Genomic DNA, 22,700 nt, shown 5'->3' on the forward strand with positions numbered 1-22,700 from the left:
TATCAAGAAGATATAACACCTCTGAATATATGTGCACTGAATTAGGGAGCACCAAGATATATATGGCATCTACTAATAGATCTAAAAATAGAAAAAGACAAAAACACAATCATACTTGGAGAACTCAACACACCATTGATGGCATTAGCTAGATCATCCAAACTGAAAATAAATAAAGAAATATTGGCCTTAAGCGACACACTAGATCAAATGAATACAGTAGACATTTACAGGACATTCCATCCCAGAACATCAGATTATACATTCTCTTCTAGTGTGCATGGAACATTCTCAAGGTAGACTTTATTGGGCCACAGAAACTAGCCTCAACAAATTCAATAAGACTGAAATTAAACCAAGCATATTCTCTGACCATAAGGCTTTGAAATTAGAATTTAATTGCAAAAGGAAGTAAAAAAAACACACAAAAAGGACAAATTAAATAACATGCTTCTAAAAATGACTAGGTCAAAGAAGAAATAAAAGCAGAAATCAAAAGACATATACAGACAAGTGAGAATGACAACACAAAATATCAAAACTTCTGCAATGCAGCAAAAGCAATAACAAGAGAAAAGTTTTTATCATTACAGGCTTATAATGAGAAACAAGAGAGATTCCAAGTAAACAACCTAACATCACATCTGAAAGAACAAGAAAAAGAACAAAGGCAACTCAACTTTAGCAGAAGAAAGAAAACAGTAAAATTAGAGAACTAAATGATATAGAGAACAAAAAAAAAAAAACTATAGAAAAAATTAATACAACAGAGAGCTAGTTCTTTAAAAGATGAATAAAATTAACAAACCCCTGGCTAGACTCACTAAAGAGAAAAGAGAAAGGACTCATATAAACAAAATCTGAAATGAAAGAGGAGAAATTACCACAGACATCACAGATATACAAAGGACCATACTGGAATACTATACAAATTATATGCCACCAAATTCAACAAACTAGAAGAAACGGACAAGTTCCTAGAACTATACAACCTTCCTAGCCTGAAGCACAAAAAAGTGGAAAACCTAAATAGACCCTAAGCAGGAAGGAAACAGAAACTATCAAAACATTCCCCCAAAATAAAAGTCCAGGGCCACAATGGCTACACTAGTGAATTCTACCAAACATTAGAGAAGATTTGGTACCTATCCTCAAAGTCTTCCAAAAAATAGAAGCAGCAAAACTCTGTAACACATTTCATGAGGCCAACATAACCCTCATACCAAAACCTGCCAAGGACAATACAAAAAAAGAAAACTACAGACCAATATCTTTAATGAATACAGATGCAGAAATCATAAACAAAATACTAGCAAACTGAATACAACAATACGTTAAAAAATAATACAAGCTCTGACTGGTTAGCTCAATGGTAGAGCATCAGCCAGGCGTGTGGAAGTCCTGGATTCGATTCCCAGTCAGGGCACACAGGAGATGCACCTATCTGCTTCTCCACTCTTCCCCCTCTCCCTTCTCTCTACCTCTCTCTTCCCCTCCCGCAACCAAGGCTCCACTGGAGCAAAGTTGGCCCATGGCCTCTGCCTCAGGTGCTAGAGTGGCTCCAGCCACAACAGAGCAATGCCCAAGATGAGCAGAGCATCACCCCCCGGTGGATCCCAGTTGGGCGCATGTGGGAGTCTGACAGCCTCCCCGCTTCTAACTTTGGAAAAATACAAAAAATAAATAAAAGATAATATAACACAATCAAGTGGGATTTATCCCAGGGGCACAAGGGTGGTTCAACATACACAAATTGATCAATGTAATACACCACATCAACAAAACAAAGGACAAAAATTATATGATCATATCAATAGATGCAAAAAAGGCTTTCAATAAGACACAACATCCATTTATGGTTTTTTGTTTTGTTTTGTTTTGTTCTGTTTGTATTTTTCTGAAGCTGGAAACGGGGAGAGACAGTCAGACAGACTCCCGCATGCGCCCGACCGGGATCCACCCGACACGCCCACCAGGGGTGATGCTCTGCCCACCAGGGGGCGATGCTCTGCCCCTCCAGGGCGTCACTCTGCCGCGACCAGAGCCACTCTAGCGCCTGGGGCAGAGGCCAAGGAGCCATCCCCAGCGCCCGGGCCATCTTTGCTCCAATGGAGCCTTGGCTGCGGGAGGGGAAGAGAGAGACAGAGGAAGGAGGGGGGGGGGTGGAGAAGCAAATGGGCGCTTCTCCTATGTGCCCTGGCCGGGAATCGAACCCGGGTCCCCCGCATGCCAGGCCAACGCTCTATCGCTGAGCCAACCGGCCAGGACCCCATTTATGTTTAAAACACTCAATTAAATGGGTCTAGAAGAAAAGTACTTCAACATAATAGTCATATATGACAAACCATCAGTCAATATCATACTAAATGGTGAAAAACAGAAAGTTTTTCCTCTAAAATCAAGAAGACAAGGCTGCCCACTCTCTCGACTCTTATTCAACATAGTATTGGAAGTCTTAGCCAGAGTAAACAGTCAAGAGAAAGAAATAAAAGCCACCCTTATTGGGAAAGAGAAGTAAAGGTATTATTTTTTGGCAGATGACATGATCCTATATATAGAAAACACCAAAGGTTCCACCAAAAATATATAAGAAACAAACGAATACAGTAAAGTCGCAGGATACAAAATCAATGTACAAAAGTCTATTGCTTTTCTATACATCAACAATGAAAATTCAGAAAATGAACTAAAAATAAAAAAAAGTCCTTTTATAATCGCAACAACAAAAATGAAATACCTAAAAATGACAACAAAAGATATTAAGGACCTATATACTGTAAACTACAAATCATTATTAAAAGAAATTGAAAAAGACACAACAAAATGGAAAAATATTCCATGTTTATGGATTGGAAGAATCAACATACAATAATTAAAATGGCCATATTGCCCAAAACAATATATAAATTTAATGCAATTCCCATCAAAATACCAATGTTATTTTTTTTTATTTTAATGGGATGACATTGATAAATCAGGGTACATATGTTCAGAGAAAACATCTCCCCGTTATTTTGACATTTGATTATGTTGCATACCCATCACCCAAAGTCAAATTGTCTTCTGTCACCTTCTATCTGGTTTTCTTTGTGCCCATCCTCTCCCCTCACCCCTTCCCTCTCCTTCCTCCACCCCTCTAATGTCCTTTTTTTTAAGAAATAGAACAAAAAATCACCTGATCTGTATGGAACCAAAAAAGGCTCCTGAATAGCCAAAGCAATCCTGAGAAAAAAGAATGGAGCCAGAGGTATCACAGTACCTGATTTCAAATTATACTACAGAGCCACAATAATCAAAACAGCATGGTATTGGCAGAATAACACACAAACAAACCAATGCAACAGAATCAAGAGCCCAGAAATAAAACTACATATATATAGAACAATAATCTAAAAGGAGCCAAGAGCACACAATAGAGAAAAGAAAGCTTCTTCAATAGTACTGGGAAATTTAGAAAGCCACATGCAAAATAATAAAAGAAGATTACAGTTTGTCCTCATGTACAAAAATTATTCAAATTGGATCAAAGACCTAAATATAAGAACTGAAACAATAAATTAGAGAAAAAAACACAGGTACTAAACTTATGGACCTTAGTCATAGAGAACATTTTATGAATTTGACCCTGAAGGCAAGGGAAGTAAAGGCAAAGATAAATGAATGGGAATATCTCAAACTAAAAAGCTTCTACACAGCAAAAGAAACTGACAACAAAACAAACAGGCAGCCAAACAAACAGGAGTTGATGTTCACAAAAAACAGCTCTGATAAGGAAAAAATATACAAAATACTGTATTTTCCCAGATATAAGACATTTCTATGTATAAGACGCACCACCTTAATTTTGAGGCCCGAAATTTGAAGGAAAAAAAATGTACTACATCAAGTTACTGAACTCAAGTTTTATTCATCATAAAATTCATACAACTCCTCATCATTATCAAAACTCCCATCCATTAGCTTGTCCTCATCTGTGTCTGATGACAAATCACTGTCTTCAACAAGTACAAAAACAAGCGCAAAAAAGTGGGAAATGTAAGTAAAAAAAAATCTACAACCGCTGTGTAAGACCCAATTTTTAGACCCCAAATTTTTCGGGAAAAGGTACATTTATACATGGGCAATACATTATGTAAAGAACTCACAAAGTTCAACAGCAAACAAATAATCCAACTGGAAAATGGGGAGAGGACCTGAACAGACACTTCTCCCTAGAAGACATACAAAAGGCCAACAAATATATAAAAAGATGCTCATCTTCATTAGGTATTAGAGAAATGCAAATCAAAACTACAATGAGATACCACCTCACACCTGTTAGATTAGCTATTATCAACAAGACAGGTAATAACAAGTGTTGGAGAGGCTGTGGAGAAAAAGGAACCCTCATTCACTGCTGGTAGGAATGTAAATTGGTACAGGGATTATAGAAAACAGTATGGTGGTACCTCAAAAAATTAAGAATGGAAGTACCATATGACCCAGCTATTTCTTTGCTGGGTATCTACCCCCAAAACTCGAAAACACTGGTACGCAAAGACACGTGCGCCCTCATATTCATCGCAGCATTATTCACGGTGGCCAAGACATGGAAACGGTGGCCAAGACAAAGTGTCTTCAATAGAGGATTGGATAAAGATGTGATACATATATACAATGGAATACTAATCAGCCATAAGAAATGATGGCATTTTGCCATTTATGACAATATGGGTGGAACTTGAGAACATTATAGTAAGTGAAATAAGTAAATCAGAAAAAGCTAATAACTATATGATTTCACACATACATGTCATATAAAACTGAGACTTATAGACATAGATTATAGTTAAGTAGTTACCAGGGAGAGGAGGCAGGAGGAGAGGAAAGAGGGATAAATATACTGTGGTGGAAAATGATTTGACTTTGGGTGATGGGCACACAGCACAATCAACAGTTCAAATGGTGTAGAGAGGTTCACTGGAAACCTATGTACTCTTACTGATCAAAGTCACCCTGTTAAATTTAATTTTTTTGAAAAACTTACATTCAACAGCAGTACTATGGCTGTTTCCATTTTGTGTTTAATGCAACTGGTCAAACTGTCAAACCCATACTATTCTAGTTTATGTGAAATAAACTAGTGATATTCTGCTAGCTTTGTTCTGACTTCTTACCTTGTTAACTTCTGGTGTGAGGATCTCTATTTTTCTTAAACGTTGAAAAGCATCATAATCAGTTTCTCCAAATAGTCTGATTGGTTCTCCTCTTTCTCTCAATCTTCTGATAACCTATTAAAAAAACAAAAACACATTAGTAATTTCTTATTTTATTAGTAATAGTAATTCCTATTTTAGGTGAACAAACACTTATTTTGAAATGTCAATGCAAAAATGTGTGTTTGTTTTTCCTTTTATTTTCCATGAACGAATATACAGGGTAAATGAAACATCTTAAATAACCTTAATGGTTTAGGTCCTTTGGCTGTTTCAGGTAAGTATCAACTGTGCAGTAGAACAGTGGTCCCCAACCCCCGGGCCACAGACCAGTACCGGTCCGTGGGCCATTTGGTACCGGTCCGCAGAGAAAGAATAAATAACTTACATTATTTCCGTTTTATTTATATTTAAGTCTGAACAATGTTTTGTTTTTAAAAAATGACCAGATTCCCTCTGTTACATCCATCTAAGACTCATTCTTGATGCTTGTCTCATAAGTTCAACAATTATATTTAAAAATACCAGTTTTTACACCGGTCGCATAATTTTATTTTGTGCATTTATCCGTCCCACCCTAAAGGCCAGTCCGTGAAAATATTTTGACATTAAACCGCTCCGTGGTCCAAAAAAGGTTGGGGACCACTGCAGTAGAACACATAAGAAAAACAGTAAGATGGGAGCAAATGATAATATTGATATAGACAAGGAAAATAAAATTTAGAGTCAGCTGGTAACTCAATGACCATAGCTAACTAAGGTCAGCGTTGCAGTACTCAATACTACATTTTAAACCAAACATTTGTTTCTCAGAAGAGAGACTGAGTATGATCAGAATGTGGAATGTACAGGGCTTTGGAGAGGCTGGTAATATTCTATGTCTTGACTTAGGTGAAGCTTATATGGGTGCTTGCTTTATAATTATCCAATATATTGAACATATGTGTTTTAGACACTATATACATGTTTTATCTCTTAAGAAGGAGAAATAAAATTTATAATTAATAAAGGTTGATCCAAACTAAATAAAAATACCAAGAACTTCACCTGGGAATCCACTTAGAAACCACTACCTGGGCTCTCTATGGATTAACTGAAAGCCTGGTATTAAAAAGAAACTGAGGAGGTTATCTATTGCTTTCTCTAATCAATGCAGAAATGATCTCAAAAACACCTGTCAGGTCCCTTCCTGACAAATGACAGGAATCACATCTCTTCATGAAAACAGCCCACTGCATTTTGGGGCATGTTTTGCTTCTCAAAATAAAGTAAAATCTACCTGCCTTAAACTTTTACCCATTTACCTTAGCTCTACTATATGAAACCCATTTACCTTAGCTCTACTTTATGAAACCACAGAGAATACTCAATTCCTTTTCAAAATTAGAGCTGTTGTCAATGGATGCTTTTAAAAGTCTCTACTCTTCCACTCTTCAGGCTAAGTATTCAAAATACTTTCCTCTAATTTTCACATGACAGCTTCCAGAGTCAGCAATCCTTTCCGCTAAAGGTTTTCTTTTATTCAAAGTTTATTTTTGTTTTGTACCTTCTAATAGCTTGAACTCTTTATATCACATAAATATCATTTAGAAATATTTTAAAGAAAATAATAGTTGATATTGACCAGGGTATGGGCAAACACTACAGATGAGAATATAAACTGGTGGAACAGATATAGGGTTCTCTGGTAATGAGTATCAAAAATCTTAGAAATGTACAGAGACTTTAATCTTTAGTATATACACACCAGAAATCACGCTTCTAGAAAACTTTTCGAAGGAAATAGTCACACATTATTATGCATGCAAGGATGTCTACAGAAAGATGTTTCTTTTAGTATGATTTATAATAGGGAAATGCTGAAGCAATCTAAATGACCAATAATAAATTGGTTTTAAAAACATTATGGGAAATTATAGTCATAAAAATTATATATATACTTCTATATTTTGACCTAGAAAGAGCTCTCCTTATATAAATTTTTTTTTCTGTGTGTGACAGAGACAGAGAGAGAGGGACAGATAGGGACACACAGACAGGGAGATGAGAAGCATCAATTCTTTGTTGCAGTGTCTTAGTTGTTCATTGATTACTTTCTCATATGTGCCTTGACCGGGGGACTACAGCAGAGTAAGTGACCCCTTGCTCAAGCCAGTGACCTTGGAATCAAGCCAGCAACCATAGGGCCATGTCTATGATCCCATGCTCAAGCCAGAGACCCTGCGCTCAAGCTGCTGAGCCCGCGCTCTAGCCAGATCAGCTGTGCTCAAGCAGGCAACCTCAGGGTTTTGAACCTGGGTCCTCTGCATCTGAGTCTGACACTCTATCCACTGTGCCACCACCTGGTCAGGCAAGATCTCCATATTGTGACCTAGAAAGATGTATTAAAGAAAGTTACAAAATAGTATATTTAAAATAATTTATAAAAATAATTTAAGTATAATTTTTTAGAATATGTACATTTAAAACAATGTGTTTAGTTCTTAAAGTATAAAATAACTACTTAAAAAAGTTTAATATAAGTAGCATCAAGAAAATCAGAGATTAATTTAGAACTTCACGAAGAAAACTGGCCAACTGCAGAATAATTGAGTTTAGTAAGTTATCTTATATAGGAATGACATAATAAAACTATTGGATAGAACTACAGATAAATGTAAATGTTATGGAGAGGTTTTTTTTTCTTTTCATGAAACACTCTATACAGAAACTTACCTCTTGCCTAGAAAGAGTCATGGGTAATTTTTCCTCCGCTAGTTCAAGTTCTAACACTGGATTTGATGAAGCTAATGGTTTCTGGTCCTCCTCTTTTGGCTGTATCTATATTAACAGCAAATATAAAATAAAATAAAATTCAGCTTTTAAACTGTAGATAATCCTTATTATTCTACTATTCTACTAGATTAGCTGTTTGTGAAAGTTAAATGTTTTAACTACTGAAGGTCTTCTGAACGTTACTCCAAGGAAAGAGCTCATAATAAATGTGCAGCTTTAAGAGCTTATCAATTCTGTCCATTTCCAGAGCAGCACAAAGAGGAAGCACGCACATCAGCATTCTGCTACGGAAGAGTGACACAAGTATAATGGTTTCCAAAACCAAACCTTAAAAAGCTGAATTTTAGACTTTCTTCCTCAACTCTAAAGAATGTTATTTTTTTCTTGAAAAACTACTAACCTGTTTCTTCTCTTTGAGAAAATCATCTACAAGGTTGCCTGATCCTTGCTCTGGGTTTAAAATGAAGGCCAAAGAAAACTGCTTTCTAAAAGAAATCTATGAAGCTTCAAGATCCAGCTTTTTGAAAAGTATTATTCCACATACACAGAAATCACAGAAATTTCTACTTTTGGACACGTAGAAAAATTTCCAATGCTATCCAGAACTTGCTCATAAACTGAGTTACAAACTTTGTGAGACAATAATGAAATCACACCTCTCTACTCATACCACACAAAGAAAAAGTGGACATTCCTTTCTGTTCATCTGAACCTGCAGGGAAAAAAATCTCTTCAAATATTTTCTTGAATCTGCCACCTCACCGTTTAAGAAAATTGAGTTAAGCAATTTATAAGCCCCATGGTGTGTTCTCTAAAAAGATACTGAAATATGGTTTCCCAACTGACCATAGAAAATCTAAAATTCCAAAAGATCACAAAAACATAAAAGATCAACATTAAGGAAAAACTCACATTCACCTAAGAAAGGCTATACAACTAAAATTATATAATTTACAATTCCACAGTTTATGGTTAATGGTTAGGTTTGTCAGTATTAATTAGTGTAAAAGAAAACTAAGATAAAAAAAAAAACTTGTATATTTTTACAAAACAAATCAGCATCAAGCCTTTTAAAAATGGAAACCAGTTTCTATAAAGGAATAAAAGCCCCAAAACAGAGGTTGCCAGGTTCAATCCTTAGACAGGAACAGATGTTCCTGTCTCTTTCCTGCTGTCTCCTTTCCTCCCAATAAAATCAATAAAATTAACATTTTTTAAAAAAGGAATAAAAGCAATACATGCTGTATTTTCATTACTACCAAGAAGGAAATATTAAAAATCTTTGAGAAACAACCCGTGCCTTCTCTTTAAGCATAAAAACAGGTTACTCCTGCCCTGGCCGGTTGGCTCAGTGGTAGAGCGTCGGCCTGGCGTTCAGGAGTCCCGATTTCGATTCCCGGCCAGGGCACACAAAGAAGCTGCCCATCTGCTTCTCCACACCTCCCTCTCTCCTTCTTCTCTCTCTCTTCCCCTCCCACAGCCAGGGCTCCACTGGAGCAAAGTTGGCCCGGGCACTGGGGATGGCTCTGTGGCCTCTGCCTCAGGCGCTAGAATGGCTCTGGTTGCAACAGAGCGATGCCCCAGATGGGCAGAGCATCACCCCCTGGTGGGCGTGCCAGGTGGATCCCGGTCGGGCACATGCGGGAGTCTGTCTGACTGCCTCCCCGTTTCCAACTTCAGAAAAATACAAAAAGAAACAAACAAACAAACAAACAAAAAAACCAGGTCATTTCTCCAAAAATTTTGGATGAAAAGTGGTTTCAATTATGAAATGGCAGCTGGACTCAACATTACAAGCAACACTTCCCAGTAATTACTTTGCTTCAGTGCTTTCCTCCATGTAAGCAAGAAATACTGCTGTATTGGCAGAGTAACCCAAGCAAAGCAAAATTGCTACATTGTTATACATTCTTTTCCTATCTTATCAAAAAGCTGAAAGGTTCAAATTTAGGAATCAGGCAAAGTAACAAGTCAGTAGACTAAACTCAGGGTAAGTAATTCTTATTCTAAATCTAGTTAGAGTTTGACAATGTTGAGGCAAGCAAAAGATGAGAATTTTTTCTGAATATTTATTCAATGGTTAGTTAAACAAAACATTTTAATCTCCTACATTAGAAGTAAATGAAATCAATATATTCATGGTAAATGTCAAAATACAAATATAAACTTTCATACTATAGGAACCTATCAGAAATAGTATAACTACATTTTTCAAACTGGCCCTCTCCCAGCACTACAAAATAGAACCAAATGCATATACATACCACTTGCACTACTCATGCTTCTCTTAGAAATGCTATGCCAGATAAATTAATTTCCAGAACTTTCAAGATGACATGCATAGAGTAAATATTTTATATTGGTGTTTCACAAGCAAAAAGTTTATTTCAAATTCATGATTTGGCAAAAGTATTTCAAAGAGCTTCTGAAATTTGGTTTAAAAAATTATAAAACTAGACATAGTCTTTTAAAAATAATTTAAACATAACTTCACTTCATAACCTTTAACCCCTCCCAATAAAAAACTCAATGTTATTCAACTAGGTAATCTCAAAGATGATTATAGTCATTCTTCAAAAACAATAGTCTTCCAGACAACTCATTTGTTTCTAACACATATTTCAATAGTACATTTTCTATCCAATAGCCTGATCAAGTGTTTGAAATGTGGTTCTTTATTACATAAAAGCATATGCTATATGACACTATACTTCAGGCAGAGGTACTTAAAACCAAAAGGAATTATTAACAATGCAAATGTAAAAACAATGGCTTAAAATATTCAGGAGAAAGCAGAAAGAATACCACTGCTTATACCATCCATTGTTGTTGAATGAATAAAATGTTTTTAGCCCTTTAAATAGACTTTTATTGGGAGAGGTGGGGAGAGGAGTAGTGGTAGAGATAAAAATGATCCAGGACTTAATTTAAAAAACAAAGTCAAGCTTTGATCTCAAGCCACTTCATGCTGTCCACTGAAGGCCAAACCATTCCAAGCCAAAAGTCATGCATGTATTTTCCTGAATTCAAGAAAAAAAAAGAAAGAAAAAATGAAAACAAAAACTCATACCTCTCCAGATGGCTTCTCACTTATAGGCTAATGTATAACATTGATAAATTAAACAGAGATCAATAATTTTGTCACTTTAAGAACAGCTGTATAAATTTAAACTGAGAAATAGACAATTTAACATAATAGCAGGAATTTGTACCTTGTAGCCACATCTTTCATAATATGCTTCCTCTTCTTTTTTTGCAAGTTCACTACGCTTGAAATATTTTTTATTTTCCTATTGAAGAAATAAATATGTTAATAATATGTCCTTGGGTAAAATTTCATTTCCCAGAGTCAACAATTGGAAAACACTCTTCAGTTTTTCAAGAAATTGGTCAAGATTTTTAGTTCCATAGAGATTATATTGATTTCCTAAACTTGCCACCTGTCCTCAACTTCTAGTCTAAATTTGAAGTACTATTTTTCTTGCAATGTCATTTTAACAGACATATTCAATAGCAAAGAGAAGAAACCAACAATATTTTCCAAATGTTCATAGTTTTCATTTAATTTTCCAAGATTTGAGTTCAACGATCATCTCTATAAATGGATTCATTATGAACCATATAAAATGAAATGTTTTAATTATATTTCTTAACAGAAGTAATCAAACAAAAATTATGGCATCTATAGCGAACATCTTAAATCTCATTACCAAGAGAGCTCTAAGAGTGTGTCCAAATTCTTTTTGTCATTTGGAAACTTACTGTATCATTTAATAGTATTTTATTAATTCTTAAAATTGTATTAATCCTTAAAATCATTCTGACAGATTTTAGAGTCTTTTTTTTTAATTGAAAATACAGTTTAAAGGCATTTGTTTTAATAAGACTTGATGTTAGGAGACAAGCTCTGAATCTACTATGACAGGAGAAAAAATGTTAGTGCTTTCTGTACCATATAAAAAATTACCCTTGCTGCCTGACCTGTGGTGGTGCAGTGGATAAAGCGTCGACCTGGAAATGCTGAGGTCGCCGGTTTGAACCCTGGGCTTGCCTGGTCAAGGCACATATGGGAGTTGATGCTTCCAGCTCCAACCCCCCTTCTCTCTCTGTCTCTCTCCTCTCTCTCCCTGTCCTCTCTAAAAAAATGAATAAATAAAAAATTACCCTTGCTGTTAAATCTACAGTTACTAATTTGGAGGCTTGTTACTATCAGCAGCTCTTATTCCATTGATGACTTTGCTCAAATAAAGATATTGCCCTATTTTATTAGTAGTAATTATAATAGTACCTCAATACCACCTCTACTCACGTATGTAGCACCTCATAGTCCAAAGCTCATTTACTCGGCAATGACTTTCAATGGAATGATCAGGCTGCCAATACTTGAACATACTGATCATGGCTGGCACCAAAAACACAGGCACCTGACCTGTGGTGGTGCAGTGGATAAAGTGCTAACCTGGAATGCTGAGGTCACAGGTTTGAAACACCAGGCTTGCCTGGTCAAGGCACATACAAGAAGCAATTACCATGAGTTGATGCTTCCTGCTTCCCACCCCTTCTCTCTCTCTCTCTCTTCTTCCTAAAATTAGTAAAATAAAATCTTTATGCACTTCCTATGTGATACAACATTCTTTCCAGAAAGGTAAATATAAAACTAATCAAGCTTTTAGGTCTAACTACCAGTTTACCAGAAATGTAGGGAATAGAGGGACAAGCTAACTAACACCAGGGAAACCATCAAGCACTGGGAAGTTTATAAAACTAGCTCCAGATTCTCCAAGTTAATAGCATCAAAAAGGAGCGAAGCTGAGGGAATAAAAATGTTCTCAATTAAAAGAAACCAAGAGTCATAATAAACAAATGCTATGACTGTACTTTGTGTGGGTTTGATTTGAACAAACCAACTGTAAAAACATATACATGAATATATTTTAATTCAATTGGAGATATGTAAATGAAAAAGAGTATCTGATGATAATAAGGACCTAATTTTAATTTTGCTAGGTGTCATTTCGTTTATATAAAAACATACTGATATTTCCTAGAGTTACAAATGTATTAGGGGGAGGGGTAGACAGGAGCTTATTATATAATTATATTTATGTATATGTTTAAAACTTTCATAATAAAGTTTTTTAAAAGTTCTTTCATTGACTCAATAAATACTATCACATACCAAATGCAGCATTACGATGTAAAGATGAAGAAGACACTACCTGGGGTAAAGAACTGATGGTATCAGTTGAATATCAAAACTACCCTGACAAAAGGTAGGAGCAAATAATATTACAGTAATCCCACAAGAGAGGTGAGAAATTTGAGAATTAGAAAGGGTAGGTGACATTCCCAAACTTAACCTCATGAGTAACAGAGGCAGGACTAGAACTCTGTCCTTAAATCCTTTGTACTGTTCAATATTCCAAGCTACAGTTCTTCGCTCCCAAAATGTTATTTCAGCATCATGAATTGCTCCTTTTATGTAGCAGATAACTGTCATAGTTCAAATAAACAAGTTGACAAACATGTGGTGTCTCTCAGAAAAAGAAGATACATAGGAGGAAAGTAAAAGGACTCTCCAGCTCACAGTCCACAGTCTAATCAATTACTGTATCTTTTACTTTCATGTGTTTCATTGAACACAACTAATAAAATCTTAAATATAGAACATCAATTCTCAAGCTGTGGTTGATAAAATCCTGGGAGTACCTTAGACCTTTTCAGAGATTCTTCAAGGTCAAATTTATTTTCATAATATGTTATGTGCCCCCTTTTCACTGTGCACACATTCGCACTAATGGTACTAAAACGATGGTGAGGAAAACTACTGGAATCTTAGCATAAATAAAGGCTAAGTACCTTATTTATAGAGCTGTGGTCATACTCCTCACTACCATGGGCTTGCAGTAAAATCAAGAAGTCAGTTCTTCTTATATCGTGATAAAGTACAATTTTACTAAATCTCAACTCTTGAGTTTTGGTATAATGAAATAAGCAAAGCACTTCTGCTACATAATGAAATGGGATCATTGTCTCAAAGAAAAGCACTTGTGCAATAATTATTCAGATATGCATATTGGGTATTTTCTCAAAACTGAACAGAGCAAGCCTGTCACTTCAAGAGAAACTGATAGTACTTATCACCTATGATAAAATTCCATCTTTCAAGCAAAACTTAGAATGTTGGAAAATATGTATCCATCACTGTGAATTTGATTGTTTCCCAATATTTAAAGGATTTTCTGATCAACTAGGAATAATATTAATGAATGGGATTTTCTTTGTATCATCTACTGAAATCTGTCAACATTTAAAGATCTGCTTAACTCAGCAAACCATGATGTTATAAAGGCAAGATGTTACAAAATCATGCATAGGCAGAAGATGTATGAACAGATTAGATCAGAACAGATATAGAGCAGAATATATCAATAGATTTTATATACAAAAAGTCATTGATCTGAGTTAGAATCCACACTCTTAATTAATCTTTAAAAAATTTACCATTTGTCTACTTGTGGTATAATAACAAAGAACCACATTATCTGAAAAGGCTATTAAAACACTCCCCTTTCCAATTACCTATCTGTACGAGGATGAAGTTTCAGCATATAATTGAACAAAAACACCATATCGCAGCAGGTTGAATTGAGAAACGCACGGGAGAATCCAACTGTCTCCTAATATGCCAGAGATTAAAGAGATCTGCAAAACTGTCAAATACACCATTTTTCTAAATTTCTTTTTTTTCTGAAAACATAGTCAGTTTTCATAAAAATGTAATATTTGTTAACTTATGATGGGTTTCTATTGTATTTCTACATGAAATATATACACAGTGGAGCAAAAGTAGGTTTATAATTGTACGAAAAGTAATACAATAATTAAGAAATAATAATACAAGAATAAACTCTGTGTTTCATGTACTCACAACAGTAAATCTACATTTGCCCCACTCTGTACAAACATTTTTAAATTTCCCAGTTTTGCCCTGGCCAGTTGACCCAGTGGATAGAGACATGCAGACATCCCAGGTTCAATCCCTGGTCAGGACACACATGAGAAGCGAACATTTGCTTCTCTTCCTCTCCCTCTCCCCCTTCTCTCTCTCCTGTCTCGTAGTCAGTGGTGGTTTGAGTGACAGCCCCAGGCACGGAGAACAGCTCAGTTGATTCAAGCATTGGCCCCACACGGGGTTGCTGGGTTGATCCCAGTTAGGGCGGGAGTCAGTCTATCTCCCCTCCTCTCACTTAAAATAATAATAATAAAAAATAAATAAATTTTCCTGTTTTAACTTCTTTCTTTCTTTTTTATTTATTTACTAGCTGTACTCGGCCACGCGTTGCTGTGGCTCAGTCTGGTTAAATGGAAAAGAATAGAGAAAGTGCATGTTTCTAATATGTTTAATTTCACAATGCTTGTGGGTATACAATTTTTTTGTTGTTCCATTGTCTGTGCAGATATAGATTGTCTGGTTTGCCGACTCTATAACACGTAACATATAACTGGCCATGTGAGGAGCAATCTGTGTCTACATCTAAAGCGCACAATTCTAAAGACTGGCCCTGAGCTTTGTTGATGGTGATTGCAAACGCCAATCGAATTGGGAACTACAATGTCTTAAATTGAAATGGCATATCCGTTGGAATCATAGGAATGCGAGGAATGAGGACATCTTCATCTTTGAAAGGTCCTGTAAAGATTGTTGCTTCTATGCCGTTGCTCATTAATTTTTTTACTGCAAGCCACGTGCCGTTGCAAAGCTTTGGCTGGTTGATATTTCACAACATGATAATTGGCAGCCGATTTTCAATTGCAGTACATGCGGTGGCATCCCTGGCAGATCCAGTGAATTCAAAAATTCTGTTGGATAATTAACCGCTTCATCTGTGTTAATTAAGCAACACATACAAGTGTCGATGGACTTGTATGTGACTGCCTCACTTTGAATGTTAGACTTTATAATATTGTTAGTAGACATCTTTGTTCTTGGCCGCAAAAATAGCTCATTCACTCAGCCAATCGTAATTCTTATAATTGGTTTGAATATTGAGAAATACTTTTTCAACCAATTCTTCTTTTTTTTTTTATTATATAATTTTCTTTTTAATGGGACGACATCAATAAATCAGGATACATATATTCAAAGATAACAAATCCAGGTTATCTTGTCGTTCACTTATGTTGCATACCCATCACCCAAAGTCAGATTGTCCTCTGTCACCTTCTATCTAGTTTTCTTTGTGCCCTTCCCCTCCCCCTTTCCCTCTCCCCCCTCCCCCGTAACACCACACTCTTATAAATGTCTCTTACTTTCACTTTTATGTCCCACCTATGTATGAAATAATGCAGTTCCTATTTTTTGTGATTTACTTATTTCACTTCGTATAATGTTATCAAGATCCCACCATTTTGCTGTAAATGATCCGATGTCATCATTTCTTATGGCTGAGTAGTATTCCATAGTGTGTATGTGCCACATCTTCTTTATCCAGTCATCTATTGACGGGCTTTTGGTTGATTCCATGTCCTGGCCACTGTGAACAATGCTGCAATGAACATGGGGCTGCATGTGTCTTTACGTATCAATGTTTCTGAGTTTTTGGGGTATATACCCAGTAGAGGGATTGCTGGGTCATAAGGTAGTTCTTTTTTCAGTTTTTCGAGGAACCACCATACTTTCTTGCATAATGGTTGTACTACTTTATATTCCCACCAACAGTGTATGAGGGTTCGTTTTTCTCCACAGCCTCTCCAACATTTGCTATTACCTGTCTTGTTAATAATAGCCAATCTAACAGGTGTGAGGTGGTATCTCATTGCAGTTTTGATTTGCATTTCTCTAATAACTAACGAAGATGAGCATCTTTTCATATATCAGTTGGCCATTTGTATTTCTTCCTGGGAGAAGTGTCTGTTCATGTCCTCTTCCCATTTTTTTATTGGATTGTTTGTTTGTTGTTGAGTTTTATGAGTTCTTTGTATATTTTGGATATTAGGCCCTTATCTGAGCTGTTGTTTGAAAATATCATTTCCCATTTAGTTGGTGTCTGTTTATTTTGTTATCAGTTTCTCTTGCTGAGCAAAAACTTCTTAGTCTGATGTAGTCCCATTCATTAATTTTTGCCTTCACTCCTCTGGCCTTTGGAGTCAAATTCATAAAATGCTCTTTAAAACTCAGGTCTATGAGTTTAGTACCTATGTCTTCTTCTATGTACTTAATTGTTTCAGGTCTTATGTTTAGATCTTTGATCCATTTTGAGTTGATTTTAGTACAGGGGGACAGACTGTAGTCCAGTTTCATTCTTTTGCATGTGGCTTTCCAGTTTTCCCAGCACCATTTATTGAAGAGGCTTTCTTTTCTCCATTGTGTGTTGTTAATCCCTTTATCAAAAATTATTTGACTATATATATGTGGTTTTATTTCTGGGTTTTCTATTCTGTTCCATTGGTCTGAGTGTCTCTTTTTTGCCAATTCCATGCTATTTTGATTGTAGTGCCCTATAATATAGTTTGAAGTCAGGTATTGTAATGCCCCCAGCTTCATTCTTTTTCCTTAGGATTGCTTTGGCTATTCAAGATTTTTTATAGTTCCATATAAATCTGATGATTTTTTGCTCCATTTCTTTAAAAAATGTCATTGGAATTTTGATGGGAATTGCATTAAATTTGCATATTGCTTTGGGTAATATGGCCATCTCGATTATATTTATTCTTCCTAACCAAGAACAAGGAATATTCTTCCATCTCATTATATCTTTTTTGATTTCCCTTAACAATGGTTTATAGTTTTCATTATATAAGTCCTTTACATTCTTTGTTATGTTTATTCCTAAGTATTTTATTTTTTTTGTTGCAATCGTGAAGGGGATTATTCTTTTGAGTTCGTTCTCAAATGTTTCATTGTTGGCATATAGAAAGGCTATTCATTTCTGTATGTTAATTTTGTATCCTGCGAACTTACTGTATTGGCTTATTGTTTCTAGTAGTCTTTTTGTGGATTCTTTGGGATTTTCGATGTATAGGATCATATCATCTGCAAAAAGTGATACCTTTACTTTTTCTTTTCCGATATGGATGCCTTTTATTTCTTTGTCTTGTCTGATTGCTCTGGCTAGAACCTCTAGTACCACATTAAATAAGAGTGGAGAGAGTGGACAACCCTGTCTTGTTCCTGATTTAAGGGGGAAAGCCTTCAGTTTAGTGTCATTTAATATGATGTTAGCTGATGGTTTATCATATATGGCCTTTATCATGTTGAGATATTTTCCTTCTATACCCATTTTGTTGAGAGTCTTAAACATAAAATTGTGTTGTATTTTATCAAAAGCCTTTTCTGCATCTATTGATAAGATCATGTGGTTTTTGTTCTTTGTTTTGTTGATACGGTGTATTACGTTAACCGTTTTACGTATGTTGAACCATCCTTGAGATTCTGGGATGAATCCCACTTGATCATGATGTATTATCTTTTTAATATGTTGTTGTATTTGATTTGCTAGTATTTTGTTTAGTATTTTAGCATCTGTATTCATTAGAGATATTGGCCTGTAGTTTTCTTTTTTTGTACCATCCTTGCCTGGTTTTGGAATGAGGGTTATGTTGGCCTCATAAAATGTGTTTGGAAGTATTGCTTCTTCTTCAATTTTTTGGAAGACTTTCAGTAGAATCGGAACCAAGTCTTCTTTGAATGTTTGATAAAATTCGCTGGTATAGCCATCAGGGCCTGGACTTTTATTTTTGGGGAGGTTTTTAATGGTTTTTTCTATTTCTTCTCTACTAATAGGCCTGTTTAGGCTTTCTGCTTCTTCTTGACTCAGTCTAGGAAGGCTGTATTGTTCTAGGAATTTATCCATTTCTTCTAGGTTGTTGAATTTAGTGGCATAAAGTTTTTCATAGTATTCTACAATAATTCTTTGTATATCTACGGCAGTGTTTCCCAATGTGGGGCCCACGCCCCACAAGGGGCAATCCAATATTTAAGGGGGGCAATTTGAAAATGGACTCGACATGACTTTAACTCTTTCGCCCCGGGCCATTTAAATGCAATGCTAGATATCTGTGCCAAATTTAACAAAAAATGCAATTCTTAAATAATTGCAGTAAATAATTATTAAGTATAATTTCGTTTGACGAGACCAAAATATCAACTGGGTGATTGGCGTCGTCAAGTAAACTTCGTCCTGGGTTCACCGCGGAGCGTGCCGTCTGCCGTGGGGAACCCCGGATGTTTTAAAAACTCACTAAACAACACAGTTATTCTCACCTAATTGGCCCATCACAACTTCTGTAGTGTTTCACATCATTCAGTTGGTGTTAATTTGAAATAAATGTCAGTCAAAACTTGTAAAAGCTCGTTGATTTAATAAATATACATATATATATTGCATAGATATAATTGGTATTTGATTTTATTTTTATCAATATTAAACTCTTTATTAAGTACTTCTTGCATCGGGGCTAGAAAGCAATAATATTTTATAAATATTATTGGGGCTATAATAGTGCATGCACGACAATTTTAATTGTAGAAGCATAACTTTCCAGAAAATGTTGTCAAGTGGAAAAAATAAAGATACCTTTTGATTTGTGGTGGTAGTGTAGTAAATGTGTTATATACATTTAAATAAATATGAATTTTTAGTATATGTTTACTCTGTCACATTGAATATATTTTAACACATATTTTAATATTAGTTTTTAATTGATCTTATTTTTATTATAGCCGATAGTATAATGAGTGGTGCAAGCAAGAAAAAAACTCGTCAATATTCGGAGGAATATTTAAAATTTGGGTTCATACCCACTGTTCACGATGAGCGGATTCCTTTTTGTCTTTTATGCCAGCAATGCTTGACCAACGAATCAATGAAACGAGGTCGTCTTGAGGCACATTTGAAGGTGAAACATAGAGCTCATATTAATTCAGATTTGAGTTACTTTAAAACTTTAAAGAAAAATTTTGAAAAACGAACATTAAAGTCTCTATTTACTGCTCATACTTCAACTAATAATCGTGTTCTTGAGGCTAGATATCAAATTTCTTTAGTCATCGCTAAAACTGGAGAAAATCACACTATAGGAGAGAATTTAATAAAACCGTCAATATCAGCATTTCTAAAACGGTTCTTGAAAAAGATGACAAAGATGTGAAAGCTATGCCACTCAATAACAATTCTGATAGCAGAAGAGATGAAATGAGTGAGGATATTGAAAAACAACTTATTGAAAAGCTGAAAACAAGAAAATTCTCCTTGCAAATGGATGAATCAACTTTGAGAGACAGTGAGGCAGTATTAATAACTTACGTAAGATATATTGATAAAGGACATTTTGCTGAAGAAATGTTGTTCTGTAAAAGATTAGAAAGCACCACTACCTCCAAAGATATATATAATAAGCTAAAAAACTACTTAGATGTCAATGATATACCAATGAAAAATATAACATCTTGTGCTGCAGACGGTGCTCCCAATATGATGGGCAAGAAAAATGGCTGCTTAAAATTGATGAAAGAGGCCCTGGCCGGTTGGATCAGCGGTAGAGCGTCGGCCTGGCATGCGGGGGACCTGGGTTCGATTCCCGGCCAGGGCACATAGGAGAAGCGCCCATTTGCTTCTCCACCCCCCCCCCCTCCTTTCTCTCTGTCTCTCTCTTCCCCTCCCGCAGCCAAGGCTCCATTGGAGCAAAGATGGCCTGGGCGCTGGGGATGGCTCCTTGGCCTCTGCCCCAGGCGCTAGAGTGGCTCTGGTCGCAGCAGAGCGACGCCCCGGAGGGGCAGAGCATCACACCCTGGTGGGCAGAGCGTCGCCCCTGGTGGGTGTGCCGGATGGATCCCGGTCGGGCGCATGCGGGAGTCTGTCTGACTGTATCTCCCCGTTTCCAGCTTCAGACAAATACAAAAAAAAAAAAATTGATGAAAGATGCAAATCCAGAAATGATTCTTGTGCATTGTGTTATTCATAGGGAAAACTTGGTAGCTAAAAACATCTCGCCTGTTCTGAATGAAGTATTACATACAGTAATAAAGTGTGTTAATGCTATTAAAGTTAGTACCAAATGTGAGCGTCTTTTCAAGCTATTTTGTGAAGAACAAAATGAAGACCATGTGAGACTTTTACTTCATAATGAAGTAAGATGGCTATCTAAAGGAAACTGTTTGAAAAGATTTATGGAACTGTTTGATACTCTTAGTGATTTTTTAAGCGACAAACCTGAAATGAAGTATCTGTTAACAATAGATGGTAAAGCATTTGTGAGTTATTTAGCCGATATCTTTGAAAAACTAAATATATTAAATAAGCAACTTCAAGGAACAAATAAAACTCTTGTCAATGCAAAAGCAAAGATATTTGGTTTCATTACCAATATTGAGTTACGTCAGAAACATATTAACAACAAAAACTTTAAACAGGCCCTGGCTGGCTGGCTCAGTGGTAGAGCGTCGGCCTGGCGTGCAGAAGTCCCGGGTTCGATTCCCGACCAGTGCACACAGGAGAAGCGCCCATCTGCTTCACCAGCCCTCCCCCTCTCCTTCCTCTCTGTCTCTCTCTTCCCCTCCTGCAGCCGAGGTTCCACTGGAGCAAAGATGGCCCGGGCACTGGGGATGGCTCCTTGGCTTCTGCTCCAGGCGCTAGAGTGGCTCTGGTCGCAACAAAGTGATGCCCCAGAGGGGCAAAGCATTGCCCCCTGGTGGGCAGAGCGTAGCCCCTGGTGGGCGTGCCGGGTGGATCTCGGTCGGGCGCATGCAGGAGTCTGTCTAACTGTCTCTCCCCGTTTCCAGCTTCAGAAAAATACAAAAAAACAAACAAACAAAAAAAAAAACTTTAAACAGTTTCATTGGCTCCAAAAATGTGAAGTAACTGATACCGCTTTACTTGTTACTGTCAATCATTTGAATATTCTATCGGCTGATTTAAAAGAAAGATTTTCTGATTTAAAACAAATTGATTTCCCAACATGGATGATGCAGCCAATGTTAGTGGATTTGTCTGATATATCAAATATGCAGTATCAAGAACTCGCAGAATTGCAAAATGATGAGTCAGTTAAAGCTTTATTTAATATCAAAGGAGCGATGGCATGGCTTTGTGAGGAAACAGAAATCAAATACCCAAATTCAACCAAATGTGCAAGAAAACTATTGCTACCGTTTCCATCTTCATTTTTAGCTGAATGTGGATTTAGTGCTGTAAATGATTTACTGGTAAAAAATAGAAATTGGCTGGATATAACACAACATGGAGACTTGAGACTAAAGCTAACCAAATTGGAACCTTATATAAAATCTCTGTGCAGCAAGCATCAAGCGCAAGGATCACACTAAATTAAAATAATTAATTAATATAGAAAAATCTGTATTAATATTATTTGGAATTTAAATTTGTTTTCCATTATATGTTTTGAAATTTTACTTAGTGTTTTGTTAACAATTTCATAGAGATTTCTTCCTAGAACCTATCATTTATGTTTATTAAGTGAACAAATCAATTTTTTAACGTTAAAAGTTATGTATGTTACATAGGGGGAAAATAAAAATTTTAGAAAGGTTAAGGTGGGGCATGGCACAAAAAAGGTTGTGAAACATTGATCTACAGTGTCTGTGGTGATTTCTCCTCTTTCATTTTGGATTTTGTTTATATGAGTTCTCTTTTTTCCTTGGTATGTCTTGCCAAGGGTTTGTCAATTTTGTTGATCTTTTCAAAGAACAAGCTCCTTGTTCTATTAATT

The 22,700-nt window shown here is 36.0% G+C and overlaps 1 protein-coding gene across 2 annotated transcripts in view; it reads right to left on the reverse strand.

Annotated features, from left to right (window-relative positions):
- LOC136405828 (pre-mRNA-splicing factor 18) overlaps positions 1-22,700 on the reverse strand; it is a 68,076-nt gene that overhangs the window by 24,739 nt on the left and 20,637 nt on the right. For both annotated transcript variants that reach the window (XM_066385371.1, XM_066385370.1), the window contains exons 2-4: positions 11,183-11,260; positions 7,911-8,015; positions 5,157-5,270 (exon numbers count right to left, since the gene is read on the reverse strand). In XM_066385371.1, coding sequence (XP_066241468.1) covers positions 5,157-5,270; positions 7,911-8,015; positions 11,183-11,260 — 297 coding nt within the window. The remainder of the gene's footprint in view (positions 1-5,156; positions 5,271-7,910; positions 8,016-11,182; positions 11,261-22,700) is intronic.

This window comes from Saccopteryx leptura, chromosome 5, assembly GCF_036850995.1.
Source record: "Saccopteryx leptura isolate mSacLep1 chromosome 5, mSacLep1_pri_phased_curated, whole genome shotgun sequence".
NCBI lineage: Eukaryota > Metazoa > Chordata > Mammalia > Chiroptera > Emballonuridae > Saccopteryx > Saccopteryx leptura.